Genomic DNA, 14,885 nt, shown 5'->3' with positions numbered 1-14,885 from the left:
ATAGTGTAATTTTATTGATTTTTTTTTTTTTTTTTTTTTTTTTTTGTCTATTCCTCACCACTCTGCATTTTCCCCTTCTCTGTTCTTCTCTGCTCTCTCATACTGCCTGGTTAAAGAGCAGAGACAGGGAATCTGCCATCTTTTGAACTTTTCAGGGTAGTCAGGAATTACAGTGACATTTGGAACCCTTTCATTAGTGGCTCATGAGTGAAGCAGGGCTGCTGTTCGGCCCGGGCAGGCAGAAGCTCAGGTAATGAGATAGAGAGGAGAGAGGGCCAAACCTTTCTGCTCTATATCGCCGGATATTCTTTGTTCTATTACCATCAGCCTTTTCTGCCTGTTATAAAGGCTCCAATAAGGCACACACACATTTAAAACAATGTATTTACAAGCAGATTTTGTACTCGCAACTTGTGGATGCAAAAAGTCTGTGGCGCTTTAGAGCCCAGTCTGTGGTTTAAGATGATAAAGTGTAGATGTCTGGTGGGTAAGTGTAAGGCGGGTTTCTTAAGGATGGAGAAGGCGGAACTGAGATCAATCTTGTGTGTCATTTGGAGACGAGTACAGGGACCCTGACATGGGGCGAAGGGTTCAGTGCTCTGCAGTGTCTCTTGGTGCGTTTACTGTTCCGTTGAGACATTGGGAAACAAATCGTATGTTTCAAGTATTTTTTATGGGTGAAAAGGTCAGAGGATAGATGCAAAACTTGGGAATTGTATGGTCAGACTGAAACATACTCAGCTAGGAAGGACACAACAACTTATGACTTTGTTGAAAAATGTACATTTCTGTAACACTTTCACTGTTATAGCATTCAAAGTTCTATTCAAATATAATATCAGACAATTAGTCGCTTATTTGAATGTACTACTGATTAAATAACCTTTGAAAATGGCTTTTCGTTGTCATCATTGTTTTCAGAATGAATTATTATTATAATTGCTAACATTATTATCATTAGTAGTAGTAGTATTAATGTTTTTTATTAACAAATGCAAGTGCTGAATGTTCACAATCTGCTGTTTATATAACACTGGTAACAGCTTTTCATTATTTTTGTTTATTATTAAATTATTTATATATTCCTATTATTATTGATAATAATAATAATTCATTATAATTTATGTTTGTTATTACCAAGTGCATGTGCTGAATGTACACCGTCTACCGAGTATATAATATTAGTAACTGGTTTTATTGTTATTGTTTATTTTTAAATAAATTACATAATATTATTAATGTGTAATTCATATTATAAAAATCATAATTATATGATAACATTGTTAACAGCTTTTATTATTGTGTAATTATTAAACAATTAATTTAGTCATATTATCATATGAACACTTTGCAGTAAACATTAGCTAATAACAAATTAATACTTTAGTAATACATTTATTTTACTGTTATTTCATAAATTAATTTGTTATTTGTGAATGTTTATTATAAAGTAATACCAATGTTTCTTAGCAAGCACATGAGCTGAAGAGTGCTGTGAGAGCATGTGCTTTCGTGTTTGTGTTTCGTTGTTGTAGTTTTGAATTGTTTGCGTAGCGGCTGAATCATTTGTTCCTCCGTGTCTGGGGCGGCACAGCTCTCGTTGATCTCTCTGGAGGTATTCGTGTCATGCTGTTTGTGTAAACCTCTCCCACCTCCCCTCCTCCTTAATGAGGGGCCATTGATCAGCCAGTAATCGGATAGAGCGCCTGTTCGGCCCATCGATCTCTGTCGACAGTAGAAAGGGGCAGGATGGCCTTGTGGGAGGGGAGGGAGGGGTGCTGCTGATCCATTATGCTAAGGCCTCCATCATTAAAATGTCACATTTATCGCTGGGGGAGTGACCCATAATTGAGCCATCGAAGACGGGACGTCTATCCGCTGACTCTGATAATTAGTCGTAAAACCTCTGCAGGTCACCAGAAAACCTTCGGTCTCTGTTCATCAGACCTCGTCTCGCTCGTTTGGGAATGCTTTACGTTGGTGATTAGAATATAGTCAATTGAAATGTTTTGATTGATGATATCTGCAGAACTGAAGTTTATTTATTAATTTATTTACTCTCACTATCTCTCTCTCATTTTTTTTTTTAGCTGTGCCTCCAAACATTGCAGACCTGAAGAACTTGGAAGTTTTGAACATGTTCAATAACCAGATTGAGGAGCTTCCAACCCAGATCAGTAGCCTGCAGAAACTTAAACATCTCAACCTTGGGTTAGTCTGATGTCTCATCTCTTGTTTTCCCTCCTTGTTTTCATTTTGTTAGGGCCTGAGCACCGATGGTGTGAGGACCCTATTGGAATTTGTCAGTTTCTTCTTCTTCTTCTCCAAAGTGAATCGCATTTTTGAGGGCCTAAACATGCTCCAAAACTCATGAAACTTTGCACACGGGTCAGAACTGGAGAAAATTTACATCTGATATGGGTTTCAGAAGTGGGTGTGGCAAAATGGCTCGATAGCGCTACCTATACAATTTCAAAACTGTGCACCTCGAGCTATGTTTTACGTACATGCATGAACATCGGTACACACATGTAACAAACCATTACCTACCAAAAAGTTGCTTGGAACAAAATGTCTGATCTTCCCCAGACTTCACATGTTTGGTAGGAGTCCTGGCTTGAAGACATCTACATGCCAATATTCAGTTATAATCATAGCGCCTCCTTTTGACAGCAGGAAATTTGGCACATATAAATGACTTTCACATATTCCTCCTATATTTACCACTTTAAAAGCATATTGCCCGCTGTTCCCTGTTTTCCTTTGGCCACGTGATGGCGGTGAGCCCGGGTGCGAGGGCCCTTTCATCGCTGCTTGCAGCTTTAATTCTGTTTTGTGTTGTTTTTTTGTTTTGTTTTATTCTGTTTTGTTTTGTCTCTTCTTGTCATCTCTCGTCTTGTCTCTTCTTTTCTTTACTTATCTAACATTTTGTCTGTATTTTTTTGATGTCTTGTGTCTTTTCATCTTGGTTCTCTTCTCTTCTCTTCTCTTCTCTTCTCTTCTCTTCTCTTCTCTTCTCTTCTCTTTTTGTTTTGATTTATTTTGTCTGTTCAGTTCTTGTCATCTTGTCTTCTTTGTCACCTTTCTTCTATTGGCGTCTCTTTGCATCTTTTCGTTTATTTTTTTCACTCCTCCCCCTTTCCTTCCTCTTGTTTCTTCACCTCTTATCTCCTCTTGTCTCATCTTTTCTTTTCTAATCTCTTCTGATATTGTTTTTCTCTTCTTGTTTTGTCTCTTCTTTACTTTTTGCTTGTTTTGCTTTTTTGCTTCATCTCGATTTGTTTCTTCTTCCATCTCCTCTCTTTTACCCTCTTTTTTCTTCTCCTTTCATCTAATTTTGTCTCTTATACTTTCTTCTCTTGTATCATCTTGTCTCTTTTCTTCTCCTCTTGTCTCCACTCTACCCATCCATTCTCCCCTCAATTCTCATGGTGTCTCATCTTATCTCATCCTTTATCTTGGTTTTTCACTCCTCTGCTTCTTCCTTCTCCTTCCTGTAATTTCTCCTTCTGCCTCTGTTTTTCTGAACCAAAAATCTCCATAAAACCTCCCCAAATGTCATTGTCTGCATAAACTGAAGTTTATCTCCAGTTGTAGCATCATTCTAGTGTTTTGGATCAGACACCGTTATCTCCTGGTTATCAAAGTATATCTGGTTTAGAGACAGTGGACGGTTCCTCAATCCTTCTTTGTGAGGTTAAGACGCCTTGACAGTAGTAGCGCTGCTGTCTTCCTTTGTTCTTCTGACTCTCTTCATCCCTGGTCATCTGGTCATTCCCTGGTGTTCGGAGCCCACCTGAGCCCCACCCGAATCCCGAGGGTTCTCCTTCTCCTCTGAGGGTGGAGCCTCCACAATGTCACGCAGGATTAAAGCACAGCACAATCTGCCCTGCATCTGACACAGCACATTTTTATCGATTTTCTGTCAGACGCACCATTTCTACACATAATCTTGAAAACATAAGCCGGCTTGTTGTATTCCCGGCCGCTACTCCCGACTCAAATGTGCGGATGTGCGTGTGAGCGTGTGGCCGCCCGTTATCCTGATCTCATTTGTCAAAACAATTCCCTTTCTCTGGTAATTGCTTCACAAACATGTGGTGGAATCAATTTGTTTGTTTCTTTGAAATCCGTTGCTAAAGTTTCAGAGTCTTCACGGCAAGCAAGTGTCATTTGAAAGAAAGAAAGAGACAGGAGGACAGACGTTTAAATAAGCAAGAGTTAATCAGCATCTGATTTGGGTGCCCCTTTCTCTCTTTCTCTCTCTTGCTCTCTCTCTCTCTGGTTTCATCCACGTCGTCGGGCACCTTGAGCACTTCTAATTTCAGATTCCATGTTCTCTCTGTCGGAAGTTTTCCAGCCAAAATTTAATCTGTTACCTTTCAAGGACGAATATGATTTTAACATTTACAGACCAAACACATTTTTAATATTTGTGAACTAACTGAGAATGAACTCTTTGTTATTTTGTTATTAACAGTGTTGTGTGAATGTCTGAGACATATTGAAAATCTGGGATTCAAATATACACTACTGTTCAAAAGTTTGTGCTACTTTTGAAAGTCTGAAGGATGTATTTATTTGATAAAAAATGCAGTAATATTGTGAACAATTTAACATATGTTTTCTATCCAGTTTTCAGCATCACAAGATCCTTCAGAAATCACTCTAATATGTGAATTTGGTGCTAAATAAATGTTTCTTGTTATTATCAATATTGAGAACAGTTGTGCTGCTTTAAAATTTAGTTGAAACTGAATTTTTTTCAGTATTCTTTTGATGACTATGAACAACATTTATTTGAAATTCAAATCTTTTTACCGTGGCCTAAATAAAAGTATTAATTTATTTAAAAAACAAATCATTCTGACCCACAAATTATAAACAGTAATTTAATTTAAATCCATACATTTAAAATAAAATGACAAAAAAAATCTATTTGCTTTAATGAGTGAAAGAAATGTTTCACTCGTTACTCAAATGGTTATTCTGACAATTTGTAATTCAAAATGTTGAATTAAATTAGTAAAATTCAAATTGGAAGAGGTTTCACACTTTCACAATTGATCTCAGACTTTTGGACCCCTCTGTATTTAACTTTGAGGTTATAAATGTGAGTAGATCTGTTGAGCTGTGTTATAAATCTGTGCTGCGTTTGAAATATCAATCATAATCAGTGAGATGGATCTGTGTGGACTGCTTGTCTCTGTCTCATGTCTCTGAGTCGGTCTGCTATGGATTTTCAATGGGTTCCCCTGTGTCAAGAATTGACGGGTGTTTTATAAGTGTGTGTCTGTGTGTGAGTTTGTGTTTGAAGCCGTTGATTTGGTTAAAATGGCGTTTTATTGTTTTGTAGGATGAACAGGTTGAGCACTCTTCCGCGAGGGTTTGGATCTCTTCCGGCGCTGGAGGTTCTGGATCTGACGTACAACAACCTGAACGAGTCCTCACTGCCTGGGAATTTCTTTTACCTCAGTGAGTCTGCAACACACACACAATGCATTACCGGTATAACCTGTGTCATTTTTAATCATTCAAAACTAAAGACCACTTATGGAATGCTTTATGCATATTCTGTACTAAAATTAAGAAAGTTTAAAAAATGTAGCTCAGTTCTGATTGGCAAACAATTTTACGGATATGAGTGTACAGGTTTTTATTTGAATTGAGTTCAAATTTGATTTAAAAATGGTCCTGGTTTTGCTTTAGTGACTGAAATATTTCCTATATTAAAACATAAACTTTCTTTTTCAAATTCCTACAACTTTATTACTTGATTACTTGTGCTTGATTACTTTTTAGACAGCCTGAAATTGTGACCACAAAGTCAAAAAATTTCCACTAATTTCCATTTGTTTATTGTTGTGGGATTATTGATTTCAGATTTACTCATTTAAACAAGAACGAACTGTGGTCGCTTGCATTTCAGGTGCCGGTTCTTTGGCAGAATAAACTGCAATGAGAACCAGACAACCTACTAACAATATGCAAACAAAATAACCGTTAACTTCATCTTCATCATAATCCTCATCAGTCCAATCAGCTGGTCCCGTTAGAGGACACTGATGAGCAGTGATGGGCTCTAAAAGCCTGTTATTTTAATGGCAGCCACATTATGAAAGCACCATCTTAACATTAATCAAGGTCTCTAATTTGTAGCCACACTCACACTCATACACACGCTCCCAAACCTCCATTTATCACTGCTCTTTGGAGTGGCTGTCATATCAGCTGTGATATTGACTTCTAAAGCAAGTTGAAATGGATATGATTGGCTGTTGCTTTAACCAATCAGAACACCGAATGGACTTGGGTGGGGCTTTTTAAAACTCCCAGTTCCAGACTATCAAAATACATATTAGTTGTGGCCCTATTTTGTGTAGGATTTTTAAATTGAATTGTTTACTGCTTTGAGTGTGTTTGTCCATGTGTTTATCCCATGTGGTGCTCAAGTACACAGTGTGAGTGTGTATTTGATGCTATTGAAGTGAAGTGAAGTGACATACTGCCAAGTATGACCCATACTCGGAATTCGTGCTCTGCATTTAACCCGTCCAAAGTGCACACACACAGCAGTGAACACACACCCGGAGCAGTGGGCAGCCATTTATGCTGCGGCACCCGGGGAGCAGTTGGGGGTTCGGTGCCTTGCTCAAGAGCACCTCAGTCGTGGTATTGAGGGTGGAGAGAGCGCTGGACAGTCACTCCCCCCACCTACAATCCCTGCCGGCCCGAGACTCGAACCTGCAACCTTTGGATTACGAGTCCGACTCTCTAACCATTAGGCCACAACTTCCCATTTGTCGATCTGTTGATATTGCATGTGTACTTGAGTGTAATATTGCAGCCATGCTGTATCAATCAGAGATGACCGTTTCTATTGATCAGTGTTTGCAATACTTCTCTCTCACACACACACACACCTCTCTCATTTCAGCTACCCTCCGTGCGCTCTATCTCAGTGACAACGATTTTGAGATTTTGCCCCCAGACATCGGCAAGTTGGCCAAGCTACAGATAGTGAGTAATTTATCTAAATTCCCTCTGAAATCAATTGCTTTTGTGGCGGGGCTCTGTGCCGTGTGTGTTGGATTTATTGTCCGCAGTGTGTGTTCTTTATCAGATGTGGTGAGAGGTGATTTAGAGGCTGATCTTCACCCCTGTGCTCGCTAACATCGGACTCAATGCAGGGTCACAGATTCATAAAACAGCTGATAATTACAACTTTGAACATGAAAATAATATTCAACTATTTTGGTTTGGTGTTGCGTTAAAATATAGGTGTAATTACACCAGTGATTTTTAGAATACAAGTGTTATGAGATGCTGTGAATAACCAGCAGAAGTTATTTCAACTTGCCCCAAAGTTTGTAAAAGCAATCAAAAATCACATTTACAGTAATGCATTTGCAATGGAAGTCTATGGGATAAGAAATTGAACTAGGAAAGTATAGCCACAAAAGTTGCACATTTCTGCTTTTACACCCCACAGGTTGCCCTGAAGACTTCTAATGTAATTGTTTTACTGTAGATGCTGTGTTTGCTTGTTTTTACAAATTTAGAGTTGAAGTTATTTTCTATGGTTATGAAAACCATGTTGCAGATTGTTGATGAACTTGAAACCTGGAATATGTTGTTAAAAACATAATGAAACAATGTTTGCAATACATTTAGCTTCCACTATGTGACATTTCTGAGTAAAACTGGATATTCAGTGAAATATAATTTAGGGACTTGATCTTGTCCACGTTGAATTGATGAAAGATGACAAACATATTACATTTTGATGAATGATTATAAAATGTATTTATTTATTTAGTTAGTTAGTAAGTTAGTTTTTAGAGTCACATGCATATATAAATCTAGCTCAATAAGACCAGGGGCATTTATTTAGAGTAATAGTATTAGCAAGCAAGTTTGAAAATAGGAGTAACAGAGTAATAGGCAGAATTATTAACTAAGTAAATAAGAATGATTATTTTGATTTTATGTTGTATTTAATACTTATCAAAAATAACTTTTTTTAAATAATTATAGTGTCTCTCTCTTTTCAGTTGAGTTTGAGGGACAATGACCTCATATCTCTACCCAAAGAGATCGGAGACCTGGCTCAGCTGAAGGAACTTCACATTCAAGGGAACAGACTCACTGTTCTGCCTCCTGAACTTGGTAAGACATGAACTTGTGCTCAACACATTCCTGGATCAACATCCTTTATATAATCCTATGAGCTTATCAAAGTCTGATTTTAAAACAAAAGGGCAATGATTGGTTGATAGGAATGCAACCTATACACCCCCCCCCCCCCCCCGCCCCGCCCCCCAAAAAAAATCCACACATTACACACCAGGCACAGCCTTGCTCTCTAATTGGCTACAGATTTGTCATCTCTTGTGTGATTGGCTGGAGGCTCTGGGTTGGATCACACCTCACTGACCCACAGAGTGGTACTGCTGGGGTCAGCTGAGGTTCTCTGCCTGAGTGCCTTCACTTTGGGAAAACCTACACACACACACACACACACACACACTGACTGCTCTTCTGACAGTAGTTTTTCTCCTGTCTTTTTCCATTCCAACAATTTAATCTATGATTCTGGTGTACCAGTATTCCAGCATAATGTCAAGACTCACCTCAAGTGTCATATAAATGTCCTTCTATACAAAATCAGTGGCCCTGCACAATGAGTGTGTGTTTATGGTGCAATTTCTGCCTGTTGCGTGAGTTCCCAACAAATTTTTTTTTTTTTCCTATTGGGAAAAATTGCATAGAAATTGTTGATGCTTATATGATCATGGATCGTATGCTAACAACCTAATTGAAACACTTCAAGAACTTCTCAGAACTGTTTAGCAAGCGCAAAGCAATGCCCTCAACCACTCACTAGTACCATGACTGAGAGTTTTGCATGGCTGAACAGTGCTCATATTGTTTTTACATTTTAGTTTCATGAGTTATGTTGTGTTTTAGCAATTGCCAGTTGTTTACTGGCGTTCTAGGTGTGTGTGTGTGAATGCTCCGGTCAGCAGGTCTTTGTCCTGTGCACTCTGTAGGGGAGACTCTTCCTGTGTGTAGCTTATTAGGACCCCTCTGTCATGTCCCTGTAATCCCACTCCACAGACCGGCCTCGTTAAGACCACCGCCGCCATGTGTATGTGTGAGAGAGAAGAGCCTGGCTAACAAGGAGCAACCAAGCGCACATGCCAAGAGCAGGAAGGGAAAAGGAGAGGAGGAGAAAAAAGTTAGGGATGTGAACGAGAGTGTTGCAAAGAGGACAGATAGACAGTCTTTACCATTCAGAATATCTCATGTGTAAAGCTGATGCTTTAAACTGTTATATGAAAAGAGGAAGAGGAGGGTGGGAACCGAAGCAAGCAGACGTCTGGTCGAGCGCTGAGATCTGTAATAGTTGCAGATTTAGGTCTGTTGTCTAGGTCTTGTAGGTTCAGGGTTGATTTACACTAGCGATCGTGTCTGACTGCGTTTGTGAGGTGTGTCATTGTGTGCTGGGGTCCAGGTTTAATTTCACCCCCTCTTTGACAGGCCGCTCAACACTTGCTAATCAGAAACTATTTAATTAGCCCCCTTGTGAGCTGAGATGAGCCACATTAGCACTTTGACCTGTACTGTTTCATCTGCACACTGTGAACTGGTTCTCTTCTCTTCTCTTCTCTTCTCTTCTCTTCTCTTCTCTTCTCTTCTCTTCTCTTCTCTTCTCTTCTCTTCTCTTCTCTTCTCTTCTCTTCTCGTTTTGTCTTTTTATTCTCATCTATTTTCATCTCATTAGGTCTCTTCTCTCATGTCTTGTTTCTTTTCTCATTTAATTTCATATAATGTCATCTGGTCTCTTTAGGACTCATCTCATCTAATCTTGTCTCTTTATGTTTCATATTTTGTCTCATTTCTTTTCTCTCATCTCATTAGGTCTCTTCTCTCTGCTGTCTTGTTTCTTATTTTTTCTTGATTTTTTTTCTCTCCTTTTTATTTCATCTCGTCTCATCTGGCCTCTTCTCCTTTATCTCATGTTTATTTATTTTTTTCTCTCATTTCATGTCATCTCATCCAGTCTCTTCTCTTTTTTTCCCTCCTGTTTATTTATGTTTTGTCTCATCTTATTTCAGTTAATCTGGTCTCTTCAGTTCTCATCTCGTCTCTTCTAGTGTTTTTGTTTTGTCTTGTTTCTTTTCTCTCATCTTATCTGGTCTCTTCTCTCTTGTCTTGTTTTGTCTTATTTTTTTCTCTCTTTTAATTGCATCTCATCTTATCTGATCTCTTAATGTTTCATCTCTTGTTTTGTCTTGTTTAATCTCATTTGATCTTTCATGTTTTACCTAATCTTATCTTGTCTTCTCTCATGTTTGCCTCATGCCATCTCATTTTATTTTTTATATCTACTCTCTTCCATTCTCATCATCTCTTCTGTTTGCTCATTTCATCTCCCCTCCTCTCCTTGTCTGATCTTCCTTCCCTTTATGTAAATCTCATATTCTCCTCTCCCTCTTTCTGTCTATAGGTAACCTGGACCTGACAGGCCCAAAGCAGGTGTTTAAGGCTGAGAATAACTCCTGGGTGACTCCCATCGCAGACCAGTTCCAGTTGGGCATCTCTCATGTCTTTGAGTACATCCGCTCGGAGACATACAAGTAGTAAGTGAATCTTACTATCTCTCTGTGCTGTTAAACACCCAGGAGCATGTGCTGTGAATCTGAGTGACACAGATAGTAGCTCAGTAGTGAGAGATACAAGCTACTTACTCAAAGGTTGCTGGTTTGATCCCTAGCAGTAGTGCTCATCTCATCTACCTCCAGTTATACAAACTGTTGAAAACTGGCATTAGTCACTAAAGAATCATTGGGGTGTTTGCTTGATGTATCGTCCAGCCAGCGGGCAGCCCTGCTCGGCCCATGATAGATCGGATGCTACGACTTCAGCCTGTAAAACACGACGCTAGTCACAGAACTCAGATTAGATCAAACGCACATCAGCCACCGTGGATCCAGGCACCCTCCCTGGGTCTTTAACTAAGAGAAACGTCCTGAAATGTCTCGCTAAATACAAGGTATAAATTTAGTCCCTCTATACAGGCCAGTTTTATTGTGGCACATATTTTTCTGGAACAACCCTTAGGATGGTGATGAAAGAGAGGAAAGGTGCAGTTCTCTTATTATTTCAGGATCTGATGATTTAATGCACAATCAAACTAATTAAAATGAAAGCTGGAGGCATTACCCTAAAAGTCTCGTTGCTCTCTCTCTTTCTTCATTTCTTGCTTTCCCCTTACATGCTATAAAATGCTCTGCAGAAAATCTTTTATTTGCATTAATTTAAACAGTGACTTTTCGCATCGGTTGTCAATAGCACTGACCACATGGTGAGGCCTTTTGCAATAATCAAGCAGTGGGAAAAAAAGCAAAATTGCAATTTGGATGTGTAGAAATGGCATGGTGTATAAAGCATGCGATTTTGATGTTACCATTATCTCAGTTGTTCTTACCATCATAGTTTCTTTAAAAAAATCAAAATAGACATAAAAACATGGAAATAGTGGAACTTCTATTTACTATTTTAACAGTTATATGTTACCATAATACTTATATTGTTTTATTATCTTATTTATATTTAATGTTATATATAACGTTATGTCATATACTAGTATAAGTTCTTATAATATTTATGTTTTAATGTATTTATATGTTGTAATATATTGTATAGTTGCACTTATACACAGTATAGAGTATAGCAACATATATAGTAAATATATATTGCAACTTTATAATATTAAATATATATAAATATACTAAGAAATAGAATTAATAATAGCACGAACAAGTAGAAACATAGTACAAAATATGTACTATAACAACATATTAAACATAAATTATAATATTTATTATATATATATATATATATATATATATATATATAATATTTATTATATATATATATATATATATATATATATATATATATATATATATATATATATATATATATATATATATATATATATAGTACATTTTTGAATATTTATAATAAAATATAAAAATATATTTGATTTAATATTTTCATTTGTATTTATATATTTAATGTTATTATATATAGTTGCTCTAGTTATAGTATATAATATAGCAACATAGTACAAAATATATAAAATCATTAAATAAAAAAATAAAAATATATTAGAAAAATATAAATTTAGTAAGAGAACTAGTAGCCTACATAATATAACAAGATATAGTGATATATAATGTTATCATAATATATAATTTAATTATATGAAAAATATAATATATTTATTATGTTATATTATAAATAGTCTTACTATGTGTGATATAGTATAAATGCTTCTATTTTATATACTAGTATGTTATTACCGCATTTTAATACTATTTTACTAATATGGCTCAAACCTGACTAAAACCTGACGTAATCCTTTTGACCTAGGGGAAGGAAGTTTCCAGACTAATTGCAGTATATGTTTCATGGCCCTGTTCCACTTACCAATCCCCCTGAACAGGAGGCAAATCCCCCTCTGTTTGATCATTTAGCTGCTTGCTGTGCCGCTGTCTGGAGAGGACTGTCGTAACCCACTTACCGGAACTGATCTTCCCCTACGGCACAGTCAGAACCACCGCGCATCTCAGTGTGTGCTGACACCATGACTGTGTGTGTGTGTGCACGTCTGTGCAGTGCGTAATAATCAGATATTGCTGCTTGAAACGTTTTGAATAATTTCGATATGTTGACTGCGTATCATCCGTTCTAATGCTCTTGTGTTTTGCCAAACTCAATAGTTTGTTTGCGTGTTGGATACTTCCTATACGCAGCTTTGTATCGAATTAAAGTCCACAAGGTTACGTCGCTGAGAGCTGACATTGCATATTCGTTTTGATAAATGAGAATTTTTGAGTGAATCAATGCCATTTGAAGCTGTCATCCATTTTGTGTCAAGCAGTCGTCAAAACTGCCACGTGTTAGATATTTTGAGTCCGATATCTGAGTCTAAGCAGTTCTGACCACGATTTATCTTTCCGTAGTTATGTTTCGTACTTGTTGTGACACTTGGTCAGAATTGCTCCTCAAGTTTTAGGAGGGTGATCTCCATCCAGTGACTCATAAGTAGCCTTATCTAGTCTGGTTACCCAAAGGCTGCAGGTTCGAACCCCAAAAAGGTCAATCTAACTATAATCATGTTTACTTACCATGCGTGGTTCCTCATTGAAAATCTGGGAGGTGTTACTTAAGTCAAGAAAAAGCATTAAAAACTAATTTTACTTCTGTAATATGAATCATGAGGAAAAAAATGTCTTCCAGGGTTTTATCCATTGGGATTAATTGTCCTGTGAAAACTGGACATTTTATACCATGTTATGCGTCAATGATAACACCATTTTTCTTTTCAAATCTGTCTTTATTTGCTTTTATTATTGCTGTAATTATTATAAATTAGTAGGGTTACTATTGGTAAAAAATAGTTATTTACTAATAGACCAGAAAAATGCATTAATTGGGGTAAATGTTTCATGCCATCTTGACTTAAAGGCTGGTCATGGCTGTTGACATTCTGAGCAGAAATGTATTTTATAGTTGTTTAAACTGTATTTTTGGACTAGAAGTTGGGGATTTTGACACTGAATGAAAGCGCACACACAGTAAGTCAGTCTATAGTCTCCTGTGCTCATCTGTAACATTAAAGCAAAGATGCTTGTGTGTTCGTTCCTCTGTTTGTTTATGTGCCTGCGAATACACGCGAGAGAGGCAAGTAGGTTGTCTCACATTAGACAAGTGTTAACGGTGTGTAATTCTCAGTAGGTGTGTGTCCACGGTTCAACAGTTTCATTCTCACCTGCCTAAATGTCCTTCAGCTTAGAAATCACAAGACTCACACCTCTCTCCCTCTCGCTCTCTCTTCCTTTCACTATTCCTCACCTCATCCAGTTTTCACTCCTGATGGACATTTTCTCATTTAAGTTCACTGATCCAGCGTTTCGAAATACCAGAACGTTAAAACAGCAGAAGACAGCCACATGCAGGCTGCTTTCATTTTTAATTGGCAGGGTTGTACCATTATAATGGGCATACTCTTGTCTGTTTTAAGTGGGGGTGCACAATATATCGATACTGTGTGTGTGTGTGTGTATATATATATATATATATACACACACAGTATATACACACACATATACAGTATATATAAAGCCAGAATTTGCAAGAATAAACTCAAAATTCTAACTTTTTTCTAAGAATTGCGAGTTTATATCTCACTATTGTGACTTTTTTTCTCAGAATTTAATTTATTTTTTCTGAAGAGTTTATATCTCGTAATTCTGACTTTAACACAAAATTGCGAGTTATCAGAATTGTGAGATAAAAAGTTGCAATTCTGAGAACATTTTTTTCCCCTTCAGAGTTTACAGTACCTTACAATCTTACAGTATCTTATAAAAAAAAGTCTGAATTGTGGGATATAAACTCCAAATCTCCAACACCTGCTTTCAAATGGAGCGGCATTTAATACATAAAGCCGTAGTTCACTGACAAGCTACGCAATATCGCGTTCATTATTGCAGATGAATCGCCTTCGGTAATGAATGTGATATTGTGCAGCTTGTCAGTGAACTATGGCTCCGTGTATTAAATGCCGCTCCATTTGAAAGCAGGTGATGAAGATTTACCGCTAATCACGGAACCGGTTTACTGAGGAGAGGTGCATGATAATCGCGTTCGATATATTGCCCCCCCCCCCCCCCCCCCCATTTTTATTTTTTTAAATCGCATAAAAAATTACTCTTGCTTATAATTTTTTTTCCAGGATGTGAGCAAAAAAAAAAAAAAAAAAAAAAAATATATATATATATATATATATATATATATATATATATATA

At 37.2% G+C, this 14,885-nt stretch overlaps 1 protein-coding gene across 3 annotated transcripts in view; it reads left to right on the top strand.

Annotated features, from left to right (window-relative positions):
* Positions 1-14,885, top strand: part of rsu1 (Ras suppressor protein 1) — a 31,554-nt gene that overhangs the window by 3,737 nt on the left and 12,932 nt on the right. For all 3 annotated transcript variants that reach the window (XM_079409210.1, XM_079409211.1, XM_079409212.1), the window contains exons 4-8: positions 2,091-2,211; positions 5,357-5,475; positions 6,938-7,020; positions 8,055-8,169; positions 10,514-10,646. In XM_079409210.1, the coding sequence (XP_079265336.1) occupies positions 2,091-2,211; positions 5,357-5,475; positions 6,938-7,020; positions 8,055-8,169; positions 10,514-10,646 (571 nt within the window). The remainder of the gene's footprint in view (positions 1-2,090; positions 2,212-5,356; positions 5,476-6,937; positions 7,021-8,054; positions 8,170-10,513; positions 10,647-14,885) is intronic.

Source organism: Barbus barbus (genome assembly GCF_936440315.1).
Source record: "Barbus barbus genome assembly, chromosome: 46".
In the NCBI taxonomy this organism is placed as follows: Eukaryota; Metazoa; Chordata; class Actinopteri; order Cypriniformes; family Cyprinidae; genus Barbus; species Barbus barbus.
The sequence above is the reverse complement of the archived record's forward strand: the minus strand, read 5'-3'. Positions and strand labels throughout refer to the sequence as shown.